Source organism: Gopherus evgoodei, chromosome 9, assembly GCF_007399415.2.
Source record: "Gopherus evgoodei ecotype Sinaloan lineage chromosome 9, rGopEvg1_v1.p, whole genome shotgun sequence".
Lineage (NCBI taxonomy): Eukaryota > Metazoa > Chordata > Testudines > Testudinidae > Gopherus > Gopherus evgoodei.
Genome location: NC_044330.1, coordinates 72069200 through 72083522, shown reverse-complemented (window position 1 = coordinate 72083522; position 14323 = coordinate 72069200). Strand labels below are relative to the sequence as shown.

Below are 14323 nucleotides of genomic sequence, written 5' to 3'. Positions count from 1 at the left end.
TGCAAAATTTAAAGTGTGTAACAGCTTCCTGGATATCTTTCCAGACTGTTGCATTTTCCAATACCTCTAATTAGTGCTACACTTTTTGATATGCCTGATATCACATATTTCTGGCAGAACTGGGGACAGGTGCTGGAGTGTTAGAGTCCATGATGTTGGAAAACCATGAAGAAAACTTCCCCGCATGTTATTAAGACCTCTTTCTGTTGAAGTGGAGGTGTCTCAAGTTCCTGAGTCTCTCATATTGGTTTTGTTCACACTATAATTAGATTTCTCTTAGTTTGTTTTTTTCCCCCTAGAAAACTGCAGGAAAGTTTAGCATTTGCTTATCTCTCTCTTTACAAGAAAGCAAAAATGTTTTCTTTGAATACTTAAACATTTTAAATGGGAAATCTCATTCTGTTACTACTTTGAGTTTTTCAGTGCAGTTTACACATTTCTCTGTATAAAGACGTACTTAATTAACTCTTTTGTACTTAATATGTTACCTAAAGATGTAAAATGTATTTTTTTCCTGTCTGCATTATGTATTTTTGTTGAATGCAAACTGAAAAGCACATGAGTGACAAGTTAGTTCTGCCAGAGAAATTATGCAGTATTTAAAACAATTCTGAAACTTGACTTATTGTTTGTTTATTCATAGTGCAAATTAAGAAATATAGTGTGAAAAGAACAATATCTCTTTTATTTTAAAAACACAGGACAAAATATCATCTTAAGGCCACTGGACAGACATATTTTATAATTCTTCAAGTGCTTGCTCAAATCGATTCCAATTAGGTGTGTGCACGCTGCATGCACGATCGTCGGAAGATTTTTACCCTAGCAACACTTGGTGGGTCGGCTGAGGCACTCCCTGGAGTGGCACCTTCATGGCGCCGGATGTATGCCCCAGTCGACTCAGTGCCCCCTCAGTTCCCGCTTACTGCCCGTGACGGTCGTTGGAACTGTAGAGCACAGCTTTGCTGATCTCCACTCTCCCTAACATTCACTTAGTACCTGTTAATAGTTTGTGATTAGTTGTTGTTGATAGTTGTTAATAGTTACTTAGGATAATTAGAATTAGTTTACTTAGAGGAGTGGAAGAGGGTCTTCTCCCCTCTCTCGGTACCCAGGCCCATGCCTGGGTCTCCGGGCTTCAAACCATGGTCGGCCTGTCTGAAGCTGATGCCAACAGGCGACCCCCATGACTCTTGCTCAAAGTGTGTGGGGGAATCCCACCAAGTGGACAAGTGCCGCATTTGTAAAATACTTCTAAGAAGGAGCGGGACATTAGACTGAAGAAGCTCCTTTTGAAGGCGGCACTTAGCCTGGTTCCTTACTCCGCTCACTGGGACTCGGCACAGTCATCTTTGGTGCGGAGTGCTCCTGCGGCACTGACTGGCCCTGCACCGTGTTCGGACTCTGCTAAAGTCTTGCGGCGCCAGATCTCCCTGCCACCTAAACCACGGCGCTGGTCCTTGTCTCTGGGCCAGAAGAAGCAACCCAAGTAGGTGCTGACTGCTCCTTGTTTGCTGGCTCGACAGCCAACGATGCTTCTCTCACTGCATTTGGAGCCACTTCTTTGCTGGAGGGCACAGGACAACTAACGACTCTGGTGCCACAATGGCCATCAAGTCCGGTGCATGTAAGTTCTCCAGTGCACACTGCGGTTGAGCTGAATCTGCCCTCCACGGCAGAGAACTTCTCAACAGCGCGGGACCTGATCGCGCTCACAGAGCCAACTCCTCAGCAGCTGGCGGCACCTCCGGTGCGGACAGTGTTGTCGAAGGGAAAATTGTCCCTGATATGACCACTGTTGCTGAATGAAGCAGGACATCACCGGTTCCAGTCCCGTTTGTGGTCCCGGCACCCATCACTGCATCGCTCGCAGTCCCGGCACCAATCTCGTTCTCGGTGCCGGTCATGCTTGCGACACCGCTCTGGCTTGCGGAGATCCGAATCACGGTACGGCTGGTACCACTAGAACTCCCAGCACCTCTCCCGGTGCCAGTCAGAGTTGCACTCATCCCAGAGCTGGTCCTGGCACCGATCTTGTCGGAGGTCACCATTGAGATCCAGATCAGGTTCCCAGTACCAATTCGACCGCAGGCACCGATCGCCGTCTAGGTACTGCTTTGCATCACGCCACCGGTCCTTGGCACCACGGCACTGTACAGCACCGGGGGACTCAGCACCGTCACATACGGCACTGCCTTGTCTGTTTCACTCTGCCTTGGGGTCGTCACACTCACAAGGTGGTTACCATGCCCAGGATCAGAGTGAGGGTGCTGCAGGCCAGTGGCTGGAAGAAGGCCAGGACCCAGGACAGGAACCGCCACAGTGGTCCTTTTGGACCCCCAGGCCTACCATCAGGCCCAGGGGGCTCTTTCGGGGGCTTCCCATTCCACCCCTTCGGAGCCCTGAGTACCGGAGGCCACGGAGTCCCCCCACCCTGTGAGGGGGAGGGTTCTGAGGCAACTGCTCCAGTGCCAATACAGGCCCACGCTCCTAGTGTGGTGTACCTTGACCAACAAGATCCTCCACAAGAGGACCTCACGCAGGATCTTTTAGTCCCGGGGATATCTTCCTCGTTCTCTCCTGATGAGGGAGTCATGGGAACTACGGTTTCTGGCCCTTCTCCTATGGACCTCCGTGCCCACCAGGAGCTGCTCCGCAGGGTGGTGCACAATATGAACCTCCAGATAGAGGAGGTGGTGGAGGTGTAGGTAGATGACCGTCCAGAGAGTCCCTCCCTGTCATACGGACTATACAGGCCAATGCCAAGACAATATAGCAATTGCCAGCCTCTATTCCACCTATGGCCAACGGGGTGGAAAGGAAGTACTTTGTATCTTCAAAGGAATATGGGTATCTCTACAGCTCCCCCCACCCCACTGTGCTCCCTTGTTGTGACTTTGGTCAACGAGAAGGAACGGCATGATCAGCAGGCCCCTGCGTCTAAATCTAAGGACTCTAGACACCTAGACTTGTTTGGGCGCAAAGTGTACTCTGCCAGAGGCTTGCAGCTCAGGGTGGCCAACCAGCAGGCATTCCTGAGCCGACATGACTATAATTTGTGGCTCTATAAGGCAAAATTCAAAGAGTTGGTTCCACAAAGAGAGAAATTTGGGGCTCCAGTAGAGGAGGGCAAGAAGATGGCCAGAACCTCCCTACAAGCCTCTGCATGCAGCGGTCTCGGTGTCTAGGGCCCTGGCCTCAGGCATAACCGTGCACCGCATCTCATGGCTGCAAGTCTCTGGCTTACCACCAGAGTTGCAACAGACCCTCCAGGACCTACCCTTTGATGGCCAGGGCCTGTTCTCTAAAAAGACAAACTCAAGGCTGCAGAGTCTGATGGACAACCAGGCCATCATGTGTTCACTGGGCATGTATACGCCAGTAACGCAGAGAAGGCCGCAGCCTCAGAGATCCTTTCCTCCCCCTCAGCCAAGACAGAAGTTATTTAGAAGACACAGCCAAGGTGGTAAAAGAAAACAGACTGGGCACCAAGCCGGTCAAGGCCAAGGCCCTCCCAAGCCATCAGCAGGACCTAAGCAGAACTTTTGAAGGTGCACTCGAGGACGGAGCACCAGTCTCCATTCAGGGTCCTTACCCGCCTTTCCAGAATCATCTCTCCCACTTTCTCTGTGCATGGTCTTGCATAACATCAGGCAGTTGGGTCCTGCACATGGTGGAAAGGGGATACTCTATCCAATTTGCTTTTTCCTCACCTTCCTTCCTTGTCCCTCTTCAGAGACCCTTCTCACGAGCACCTCCTTCTACAGGAGGTCCAATCACTCCTATATGTGGGAGCGATAGAGGAGGTTCCAGGAGAGTTAAGGGGCAGGGCTTTTTACTCCTGCTACTTCCTAATCCCCAAGGCCAAGGGTGGGTTTTGGCCCATCCTGGACCTACGCAGACTCAACAAATTTATGATAAAGTTGACGTACCACATGGTCTCACTACGGACCATTATTCCTTCCCTAGATCCTGGAGACTGGTACACCGCCCTCGACATGAAGGATACATACTTCCACATTGCGATCTACTGAGTGCATAGATGCTTCCTTCGCTTTGTGGTCAATCAACAGCACTTTCAATTCACTATCCTTCCTTTCGGCCTGTCCACAGCCCCCAGGGTGTTTACCAAGTGCATGACTGTGGTGGCTGCCTCCCTTTGTTGACAAGGTTCAGGTGTTCCCATATCTCTATGACTGGCTTATTTGGGGTCGCTCCAGGGATCAGATGCAGTCTCACGTTCAGGTCACCATGAACATGTTCAATCAACTGGGCCTCCTGCTCAATGTCGCAAAATTCACTATTGTACCAACCCAGACGATAGAATTCATAGGAGCAGTCTTAGACTCAGGCCTAGCCCAGACACTTCTGCCGGGAGCACACTTCCAGTCCCTGGTGAACATCATCCACAGCGTGCAAAGATTCCTGACCTCGACTGTGAAAACATGCCTATGCCTCCTGGGACACATGGCCTCTTGCACATATGTGACCAAGCACACCAGACTGCGACTGCATCCACTCCAAGCCTGGCTATCAACAGTATACCGCCCAGGTTGGGACAGCTTGAGCACAGTGGTTACCATTCCGCCAGGGCTATTAGCCTCTCTAGGCTGGTGGCTGGACCTCAAATCAGTGTGCAAAGGGGTGCCATTTCATGCCCCGCAGCCTTCCTTGTCACTAGTCATGGATGCGTCATCCCTGGGATGGGGAACCCACCTCGGGAACCTCCATACACAGAGGCTATGGTCGGCAGGAGAGTTATCCCTGCATATCAACATATGGGAACTAAGAGCAGTGTGCCTGGCATGTCAGTTGTTCGAAGGGCGCAGTCAAGGCCGCTATTTTGCAGTCCTCACAGACTATATTATGGCCATGTTTTACATCAACAAGCAAGGGGGACCCACTCAATTCGTTTGTGGGAATTTTGCATAGCCCACTCGATCCATCTGGTGGCTTCGTTTCTCCCAGGAGTCCAGAACACCTTAGCGGACCACCTCAGCGGATCATTCCAGGCTCGCGAGTGCACGGTTCGCCCGGACGTCATCTACTGTGTCTTCCTGAAGTGGGGCTTTCCCCTGATAGACCTATTCACCTCTCACGAGAATTGGAAGTGCCAGGTGTTCTGCTCTCTCAAAGGACGCTCTCCAGGTTCCCTGTTGGATGCCTTCCTAATACAGTGGAAGGATAACCTGTACTATGCCTTTCCCCCATTCCTGTTAGTCCACAGGGTCCTGATCAAGCTGCACAGGGACAGAGCCCTCATGATTCTGGTGGCCCACTCAGCCCTGGTATACACTCTCCTGGAGCTGTCGGTGGACACTCTGATTCCATTCCCGCTGTGGCCAGACCTGATCACTCAGGACTACGAACAACTCTGTCATCCTGACCTGCAATCTCTCCACCTCACAGCATGAATGCTGCATTGCTAAATCAATCTGAGCTGTGCTGCTCTCACTTGTTTCAGCAGATCCTTTTGGGTAGCTGGAAGCCCTCTACCAGGTCCACATACTTAGCCAAGTGGAAGCGTTTTTCCTGCTTGTGTGCCAAGAATCATACGACCCTCCCTGCATCTTGGACTACCTGTCATCTTGGACTACCTCCTGTCCTTAAAACAGCAGGGCTTGGTAATATAATCCATCAGAGCGCACCTGATAGCTATTTCAGCTTTCCACCTGGGTTAAAACAGGCATTTGGTCTTCCCCAATCCCATGGTTAGTAGATTTCTCAAGGGGTTGGAATGACTGTTCCCACAAATTCAACAGCCTGTCCTTACATGGGATCTTAACCTGGTCCTATCCAGACTCATGGGTGCCCCATTTAAGCCAATGGCCACATGCTCGCTCCTGTACCTTTCCTGGAAGACAGCTTTTCTTGTGGCTATCACATTGGTGAGGTGGGTGTCTGAGCTTAGGGCGCTCACATCGGAACCACCGTAAACGGTGTTCCACAGGGACAAGATACAGTTGCGACCCCACCCGGCCTTCCTCCCTAAGGTGGTGTCTGCCTTCTATGTCAACCAGGACATCTTCCTCCCAGTCTTCAACCCGAGGCCGCGCGCGTCTCGACAGGAGCAACAGCTACACTCTCTGGACGTTCAGAGGGCCCTGGCCTTCTACATCGAGCTAACAAAACCTTTCAGGAAAACGTCACAGCTATTTGTTGCTGTGGCAGATTGGATGAAGGGTCTTCTGGTCTCCTCCCTGCGCATCTCATCCTGGATCACATCATGCATTTGTGCGTGCTATGACTTCGCTGGTGTCCCAACTACGCACCTTACTGCCTACTCCACACAGGCTCAGGCTTCATCCTCTGCTTTCCTGGCATACATGTCCATACAGGAGATACGTAGCGCAGTGACTTGATCATCAGTACATACCTTTGCCACCCACCATGCGATAGTGCAGCAGTCCAGGGGTGATGCTGCATTTGGGTTGACAGTTCTTCACTCCGCAACATCTCACTCCGACCCCACCACCTAGTAGGCTTGGGAGTCACCTAATTGGAATTGATATGAGCAAGCACTCGAAGAAGAAGAAAAGACGGTTACTCACCTTTGTAATTGTTGTTCTTCGAGATGTGTTGCTCATATCCATTCCAAACCCGCCTTCCTTCCTCTTTGTCGGAGTAGCCGGCAAGAAGGAACTGAGGGGGCGCTGGGTCAGCTGGGGCATATATCTGGCGCCATGAAGGCACCACTCCAGGGGGCGCCTCAGTCGACCTCCCAAGTGTTACTAGCGTAAAAATCTTCTAACTATCATGCACGCGGCATGCACACATCTAATTGGAATGGATATGAGGAACACATCTCGAAGAACAACTGTTTCAAAAGTGAATAACCCTCTTCTCTGCACTGTGGAATCTTAGGAATTAGAGAGAAAAACAATCCATGTGGTCATCTAGAGTCCTTTACGGTGCAGAATTGTTTCTGAAAGTACCTTTCTTCATAATGTCTTGTCTAGCACTCTTCCAGATGACTGAACCTTTGGGACTTCCCACACTATCCTTGCAAGAACATTTTTTCCATTTAATGTAAGGGGTACTTACTGTTTCAAACCATATATAGATAGAGATCTGCAAAGATTAAGGGGAAATTTTTTTGTGTGTTTGTGTGTGTGTATCTATATATAACCAAATTCCAGAAATGAGACAAATAATTCTGCTGCTGGAAGTACCAGAGTACACCAAAGAGGTGTAATATTTTAGGAGTACATTTCTTCTGTCATCCCCCATCTGCAGTGCATGAGTAGATATAGGCAGTGTAAAAGCTGTGTGAATGTGTAAAGCAGAGGTGGAGTTCTGGGTGACAGAACAAAGGCCCAGCAGTTGCAAAGACAGGATAAAGCAGACATGCCGAAGGTCTTCTGAGAGATGCCTTGTGTAGACTGCTCTTGTAGGCTACATGGAGAGAGATGAGATGGAGGATTCTGATGGAGAGGCCAAAGCAGCCAGCAGAGATGGTTTACTTCTGAGCTTTTATTCTGTATGACTGATTTATGATTCTTCTAGAGAGATCACCCTTACCTATCATCTGAGAAACTTCCACAGAACTTCACAAAGCACAATAAGTATAAATCAACAGTCCTCCATTGAAGATTACTTTAAGACTTACTCTTATCAACAGATGGCAAGAAAGTGGAATGCAGGAACTAAAGGTCTGTATTGTTAATTCTTTTGGTAAAAAAAGTCTTAACCCATAATCAGTTTTCCAACTATCACAATTAGTCAATGCAAACTATTTTGGAAGGACACTTAAATGAGGTTTAGGAATTACAGGTGAGTTATTTTAAATAATTTGGAAGAATAAAGTTAGTAGTTATATTTACAGTCAGATTTTCTGAAATCTGAATAGGTAAATAAAACTGGTGAAAAGGAGATAGTTTACTGATTGTAAATCCTAGGACTAATTTGTTGTATACAGAAATGTACACAATGCTTAGTGAGTACCAAATGTATTAATTTTCTCAAAAAGGCAGGGAAAGACTTCTTTGTTTGATTAGAAAAGACACTTCCAAGTGGTCTCTTTGGTGTGTTTTATTTAGAGATTTGAAAATGGAAAACGGCTAATAATTTAGAACTGTTCATGTTAATAAATATTGTAAATTATCACATTTGAAGAGGAATGCTTGAGAGAAAAAAGTTAAGTTACAAATATCTGTTGTAGAAAGCATAATTTCTGCCTTACATTGTTTTTAAAATCGAAAAAAGAGGATAATCTGCAGATCATATAAAGCCTAAGGAAGATGTTTAGCTATCCTGGTCTGGTGGTTATTGATAATTCAGACTTCACATGTCTCTTGGTAAGTAGCCCATAAAACCTTTGGTAATTATCCAATAAAACTATCTGACACTTGAACTGACAATCAATTTTACCACTTGTAGGCAACTGTTAAAGTCATATATCTAAAAAGTGGAAGGTTTAGCTGTCATCTCCATTATCAAGTGATTATTCATCAGTGGGAATGAGGTATTAGAAATGGGACTCATCCTCTAGCAATATAATTAAACCATACCCCCAAACTACTAGTCAACAAATTAAGTATCCGAACTTCAGTGCATATGCCTTTCACCTATTGTTCGCTGCCACACTCTTGAGGGAGTATGTGGGGGAAGGCTATGCTAGGATTTAAAGGAACATAGTTGAAGACCAGACAGTGAACTTTCCCTGGAGTGCCTAGTCAGGTCTCCGATCTTCAGCTATCGCTTATCTCTTTGTAAGGACCCTTGACCTACTCCTTTCTAACTGGAGTTTAAAGGCATACAGTTCTCCCTCCCCTCACCATACATAGTGATATCCACAGCAAGCCAGTCTGCTAAACAACCAGCACCTGTGCTTACTTGCTTTCTGAAGATAATGACAATGATTTTACCAGTAATCACACAGGTTTTCCGAAGCAAGCACATTTATTCTTAGGGCAAAAGCATTACAGAGAAAACATTTTAAAAAGTGATAAATTAACCTAACACATACTAAAAGCTTACCATTGGTCACCCCTACCTCCAACACCAGGCTCTGGTAGGTGTCAGTCTTTCAGACCTCTCAACTGGGTTTGCTACCTTGGATACTAATTCTTGTCAGATCAAGGATAAGACCCATTTGGCATAATCCAGGCTTTCTTTCTTTTTTTTTGGTCTAGTCTCTTGTAACACGTTATCACAAATCAATGGCCTTTTTCTCTCGCTGAAGCTTCAAAAGGCTGTGTTTTTGCATAACCAGTGCTATGAAATCTGCATTTATCAACCCCTGCTGATTTTAGATTTTGTAGACACCCCCCGCCCCAGTGAGCCAGGAACACAGAAGTACATATCACCTGTTTTGATACAAAGCTGTAGTATTTAGTATTAGCAAAGTACTTCAGTTATGTCTAATCAATAGGTCTACATACGTGTACTTAATTTTCAGGGCTGCTGGCCATTACCTTAAAAAAAATGTATAACTTCTTGTTTACTTAAATAGACTTGAAAAAAATGGTATTGCAAAATAATTTGGATACTTGCAATAGCAAATCTTAAGTTTGTTCTCCATTCCAAATTCTATAGACAATGGGAGTTGTTGATGAGCAAAGACAGCAGGATTGAGGCCTTTATTGAGAAAATCATTTAAAAAATGAAATGGTTATGAACATGTTGTGTTTGTGTTCTGACAGTTCGTTCAAAAATGTTTAATGCTAATGACATAAGTTCAATATCAGAGGGGTAGCCGTGTTAGTCTTGATCTGTAAATGCAGCAAAGAGTCCTGTGGCACCTTATAGACTAACAGACGTATTGAAGCATGAGCTTTTGTGGGTGAATACCCACTTTGTCGGATGCAGACTCCAGGACAATCCTGGAGGGCAACCCTAATTTTGGTCTCAGCTTTTATTATATTTGTCATCTAATCCCAAACAATGCCACAATCATGACTAGTTTTGTACAAATTTAAAGTGCTGGAGAGTTGACTGAGAAGGCTAGGGCCCCAGTCCTGCAAACCCTTAGGTATGTGCGTATCTTTAGTAATGCAAGTGGTTCCATAGAGTCAGTGAGATTAGTAATGTAAATCAATTTATACATACGAGTAGTTGCAGAATTGAGGCCTACATTATTTAGGAGTTAGTTTAAAGGTAAACTGCAATGCTTCAACAAAAGCTGTCCTAAACTCAGAAATAGCTTTTGGTGTGTTTTTTAACCCTTCCCTACCTCTGCAGAAAAATTCTATGTAACTTGCCCTCAATCAGTTGTCTATAGAGCACTAGTTGTTCATATGGTGTTAACTCCCCTCTTTTGCCTACAGCTGTTGCATAGACTCTTCCTTGCAAATTTTGAAAGAATTTAGATTTCTGTAAAAGTAGCTGAAAATTAGGAAGACCAAGCCTTAACGGCCTCTACTCTGGCCACTGCTACATAGTAGGAAGAAAAAAAAAATAGAACCCTCTTCTAAGAGGTGGACGTCATCACAAGAAGAGTAGTACTTTATGTCTAGGAGAGCAGGAAGAGAAGTGGACAGTGTATCTAGGGCATAGGGAAGAAATCACGATGCAGGGAAGCATTTGGAGGGGAAGAGTAGGGAATGTGTCACAGAAGGAAGTGAATTTATTTTGAATATCATAAGTTTGCTCTTCATTTCCTTCTCTCTGTCACATTTCCTCCTCTTCCCCTGGAAATGATGACCTGCATCTTGGTTCTTCCCTATTCCTCTATGAAATTCTATAGGTAGATTTACAGATTCTTTAGAAAGAATATTGTTTAATGTGTAAGTTATTAAGTTGTGTGATGTGTTTTACTCACACAGGCCAAGAAAGGGATATGTGCCTGAAAGGCCAGTTAACCTGCCTCCTTATATCAGGAGAGCGACGGGCCTAATTAGAAATAAAGCCCAGATGCGGGAGAGCAGGGCTTGTTGCCTTAAAGAGTTGGGTAAGAGGAAAGAGGTAGAGGAAAAACAAAAAATGGAGGACAGGACGTGGGGAGTTACCTCTGTCTCTAAGAAGCAGCCTGAAGGAAGCCTGAGAAAGAGGAAGGAGATAAGACCAGACATGCTTTACCAGGGGTGAACTGTAAGACAAGCTAAATGTGTGAGGAGTTGTGGGCCTGTGTAATGAAGCTGCCTCTCGTGGGACACAACTGAGAGTATCAATTCAGGACAAATTGCTTAGAGCAGGGCAGTTACAGCTTAAGGCTGGGTTTCCTTTACTATTAAGGCAAACCAAACCAGCCAAACAGAGGACCTTGGTCTCACCCCACTGGCTTACCAGAAGTCATACAATCAATTCCCTCAGACACCCCAGTTTTCCATTATCACCACCAGTGCCACTCCTTATGGGGATGAATGGTTATGGAAACCAGTACCCCAGCAAAAGAAAAAAAAATGTTCTACTGATCCCAAAGGACCAAGCCCCAGACCAATACACCAGTCAGATCTTACCCACAAATCACACTGTTACCAGTTCTTTAGAATCTAAAGGTTTATTCATAGAAAGAAAGGAATATAGATGAGAGCTAAAATTGATCAAAGTAATCAATTACATACGGCAAAGTTCTTGTTTCACACTTCTTGCAGTGATGGAATAAACTGCAGGTTCAAATCAAGTCTCTGGAGTACAGGCACAGCTTGGATGGGTCATTCAGTCCTTTGTTCAGAGCTTCAGTTTGTAGCAAAGTTCCTCCAGAGGTAAGAAGCAGGATTGAAGACGAGGAGGAGTTTCCAGGACCTTTTATATCCCCTGCCATGTGTTCTTACTGTGGAAAATCACAGTGGCAAGATGGAGTTTGGAGTCACATGGGCAAGTCACATGTCTATGCATGACTCATTTTTTTTACACATAGAGCAGGTGTTGCTCACCTGCTACCTTGAACGTCCCCAGGGAGGCCCCTCATATGTGGAATGGAGTCTCCGAAGGTCCATTGTTAGTTAAGTGTTTTTTGACTGGGCACTTAATCTGAAGAGTCCCTTCTCAATAAACTGTCCAGATGCTTCACTGGTGCTACTTAGAATCAAACACATAGAGATACAAGTACATAGTCAATATTCGTAACTTCAAATACTGAACTCATACACAAATACAGACAGCATAATCATAACCAGCAAATTACAACATTTTCATAGACAATTTTTTGACCTCCTTTGTACAAGGTTTTTGTGGAATTATAGGATTTTGCTTGCAACAATAATCTATACAGTCGCAGTTCATGTCAATAACATTGCAGCCCATCCCAGGATTGTTGTGTGGATTGAGGCACAGAAGGATAGTCTAAAACACCAGAAGTGTGCTTCCGACAGCATGATTGCCAGCTGTGAGACAGTTTGGGCTGAAGATGTGATTGTGCTTATATTTTTGTTGGATTTTTGGTAAAAGACTCTGAGGCCACAGAAGGGGCTGAACACTGTATAGTGGTCTGGCTAGAGGGCCAGATCACTCCTATGTTGAGCGTAGTCCAAAAGAATGTGGGGGAAACTGAGGTAAAAGGTGCTTCAATGATAAATCCAGCCAGAAGGTGGCATGTTGAGTCAGCAACTTTGCTACAAGTTGTGTAGAGAAAATTCTATAAAACACGTTTGTTTTCATCCCTATTCAATTGTATAGTCTCTCTCGCCATCCTCCACCCCCACCCACCTATCCCTGTCAGCCATTTAGGATAGAGAAGTTTAAAGTTACTTTTAGAAAGTTGTTTTCTCTTCTATTAAATCCTTTGACAGCTCTCGGTTTACTGAAGATATTTTACATAAACATTTACATAAGCACTGATAGTAGAAGTGGCATGCAAACCATGTACTTATCTCCCAGTCTCCCATATTTATGTAGTTGGATGAAAAATAGACATTTAGCAGCAAAGAATGTTTGAAAAACTAAGTTCATTTAAAGAGATACAGCCAACTAGAAATCTAGTCAATTAAATAGATATCAATATAGATATATATACATACAAATACACTTTATGGTGGTGAACTTGCCATTTTGTCTGTTTTTGAAATTATGGTTCCATAATGTGTGTTTTTTTTTTAACCGCCCTTTGCTGATGTGTAAAAGATGCACATAAATGTATGGGCAAGTGACTGACCATGTAGGGGAAACAGTGAAACTTAGTATTCGTAAGTGCTGTCAAATGTACAAAGTAAAAGTATCCAGTGCTTTGGATAGTTTATCTTCAGTCTTTCAGTTACAGTATTTTTAGGTGTCATTTGTAACAATTGTAGGTAAAACTTTTTCAGAATGACGTTTGCTTTTCAAGTTGACATTTACTTCAACCTCTGTGATCCTAAATAGCCAAACCAAAAAGCAGATCCTCGAAAGCTTTTTACAAATGGCTGTGACATGATGTATGGCTTCAAAACTCAACCAGAATGTTACGCATAAAGGAAGATTTTGATAAATTTCTCTCTTTCTGAGGCATAGCCCTGAAAATCAGAGAGTGCAGAAACTAGATGAATGATATGTCCATGCCACAAGTTTTATGTTTTGTATGTATGAGATTTTAAATCACTCACATTCTTAACAATGTATCTATTAGTATTGATTTTCCAATTTTGTGCTTTGCCATTCAACTGAAAGTTGTTCTTAATAAACTCCTATTGAGTATTGTGTTGCTGTATTGAAATTTATCAGTTACACTATGCACACATAGATATCTCTCATAAATCTGAGCAATTTTAGAAAAAAAATCACTGTATTAAGAAAAATAACTTTGTCATAAAATCAGTTATCCATATTTAAACTTAATAGCATTTAACCAGCAACTTCTTCTTTAACTATAGATGAACTGGGAAAAACTGAACAAAACTAGAACTGCGTTAATTTAGTAAAGTGCATTGCAAGCCCTGTATAGACAGGTGTTTCTGTGTTAAGATTGTAATGCTCTTGCACCATTTCATAAAGTTATTAAAGATGAGGAGATAGAATTAATCTGATTACACTCAGAGATCAGTTACTTACTGACCAAATGAAAATTACAGTTAAAATTGCAATATGTTATATTAATTGGTGGTATATTAGCAGTTCTAATAGTGTAGTATTATCACTTCCATTCTTTAATTCTTTAATAATTTAATGATTCAGACTGACACATTTGCATAACTCTTAAAAATATTTCCAAACAGTAAAACTGTATTTATTTAAATAAATACTGAACTTAGTCTCACTTTTATTTCTTTCAGTTTAATGCATTTAAAACAACACTTACACTGTAAGCATTTCTGCCAATTGCATGCTCACGTGTGAGAAAGGGAGACTAGAATGACCAATCCTGATTGTGTTTGAGCATGAAGCAGAATGGATTTGAATAGGATTCTTGTTTACTGCCTGGGATCTAGGTGTGGAGCTCTTTGGAAAACGAGGTAGAAAATGCCTGAAT

General features: G+C 44.0%; 1 protein-coding gene across 11 annotated transcripts in view; it reads left to right on the top strand.

Annotated features, from left to right (window-relative positions):
• Positions 1-14323, top strand: part of DIAPH2 (diaphanous related formin 2) — an 867723-nt gene that overhangs the window by 406440 nt on the left and 446960 nt on the right. Inside the window, exon 23 of one of the 11 annotated variants that reach the window (XM_030576667.1) lies at positions 7507-8106. The exons of the other annotated variants lie outside the window; for them this stretch is intronic. Coding sequence (XP_030432527.1) covers positions 7507-7590 — 84 coding nt within the window. The 3' untranslated portion in view covers positions 7591-8106. Of the gene's footprint in view, positions 1-7506; positions 8107-14323 lie in introns of those variants that run through there. 11 annotated transcript variants of the gene reach the window in all.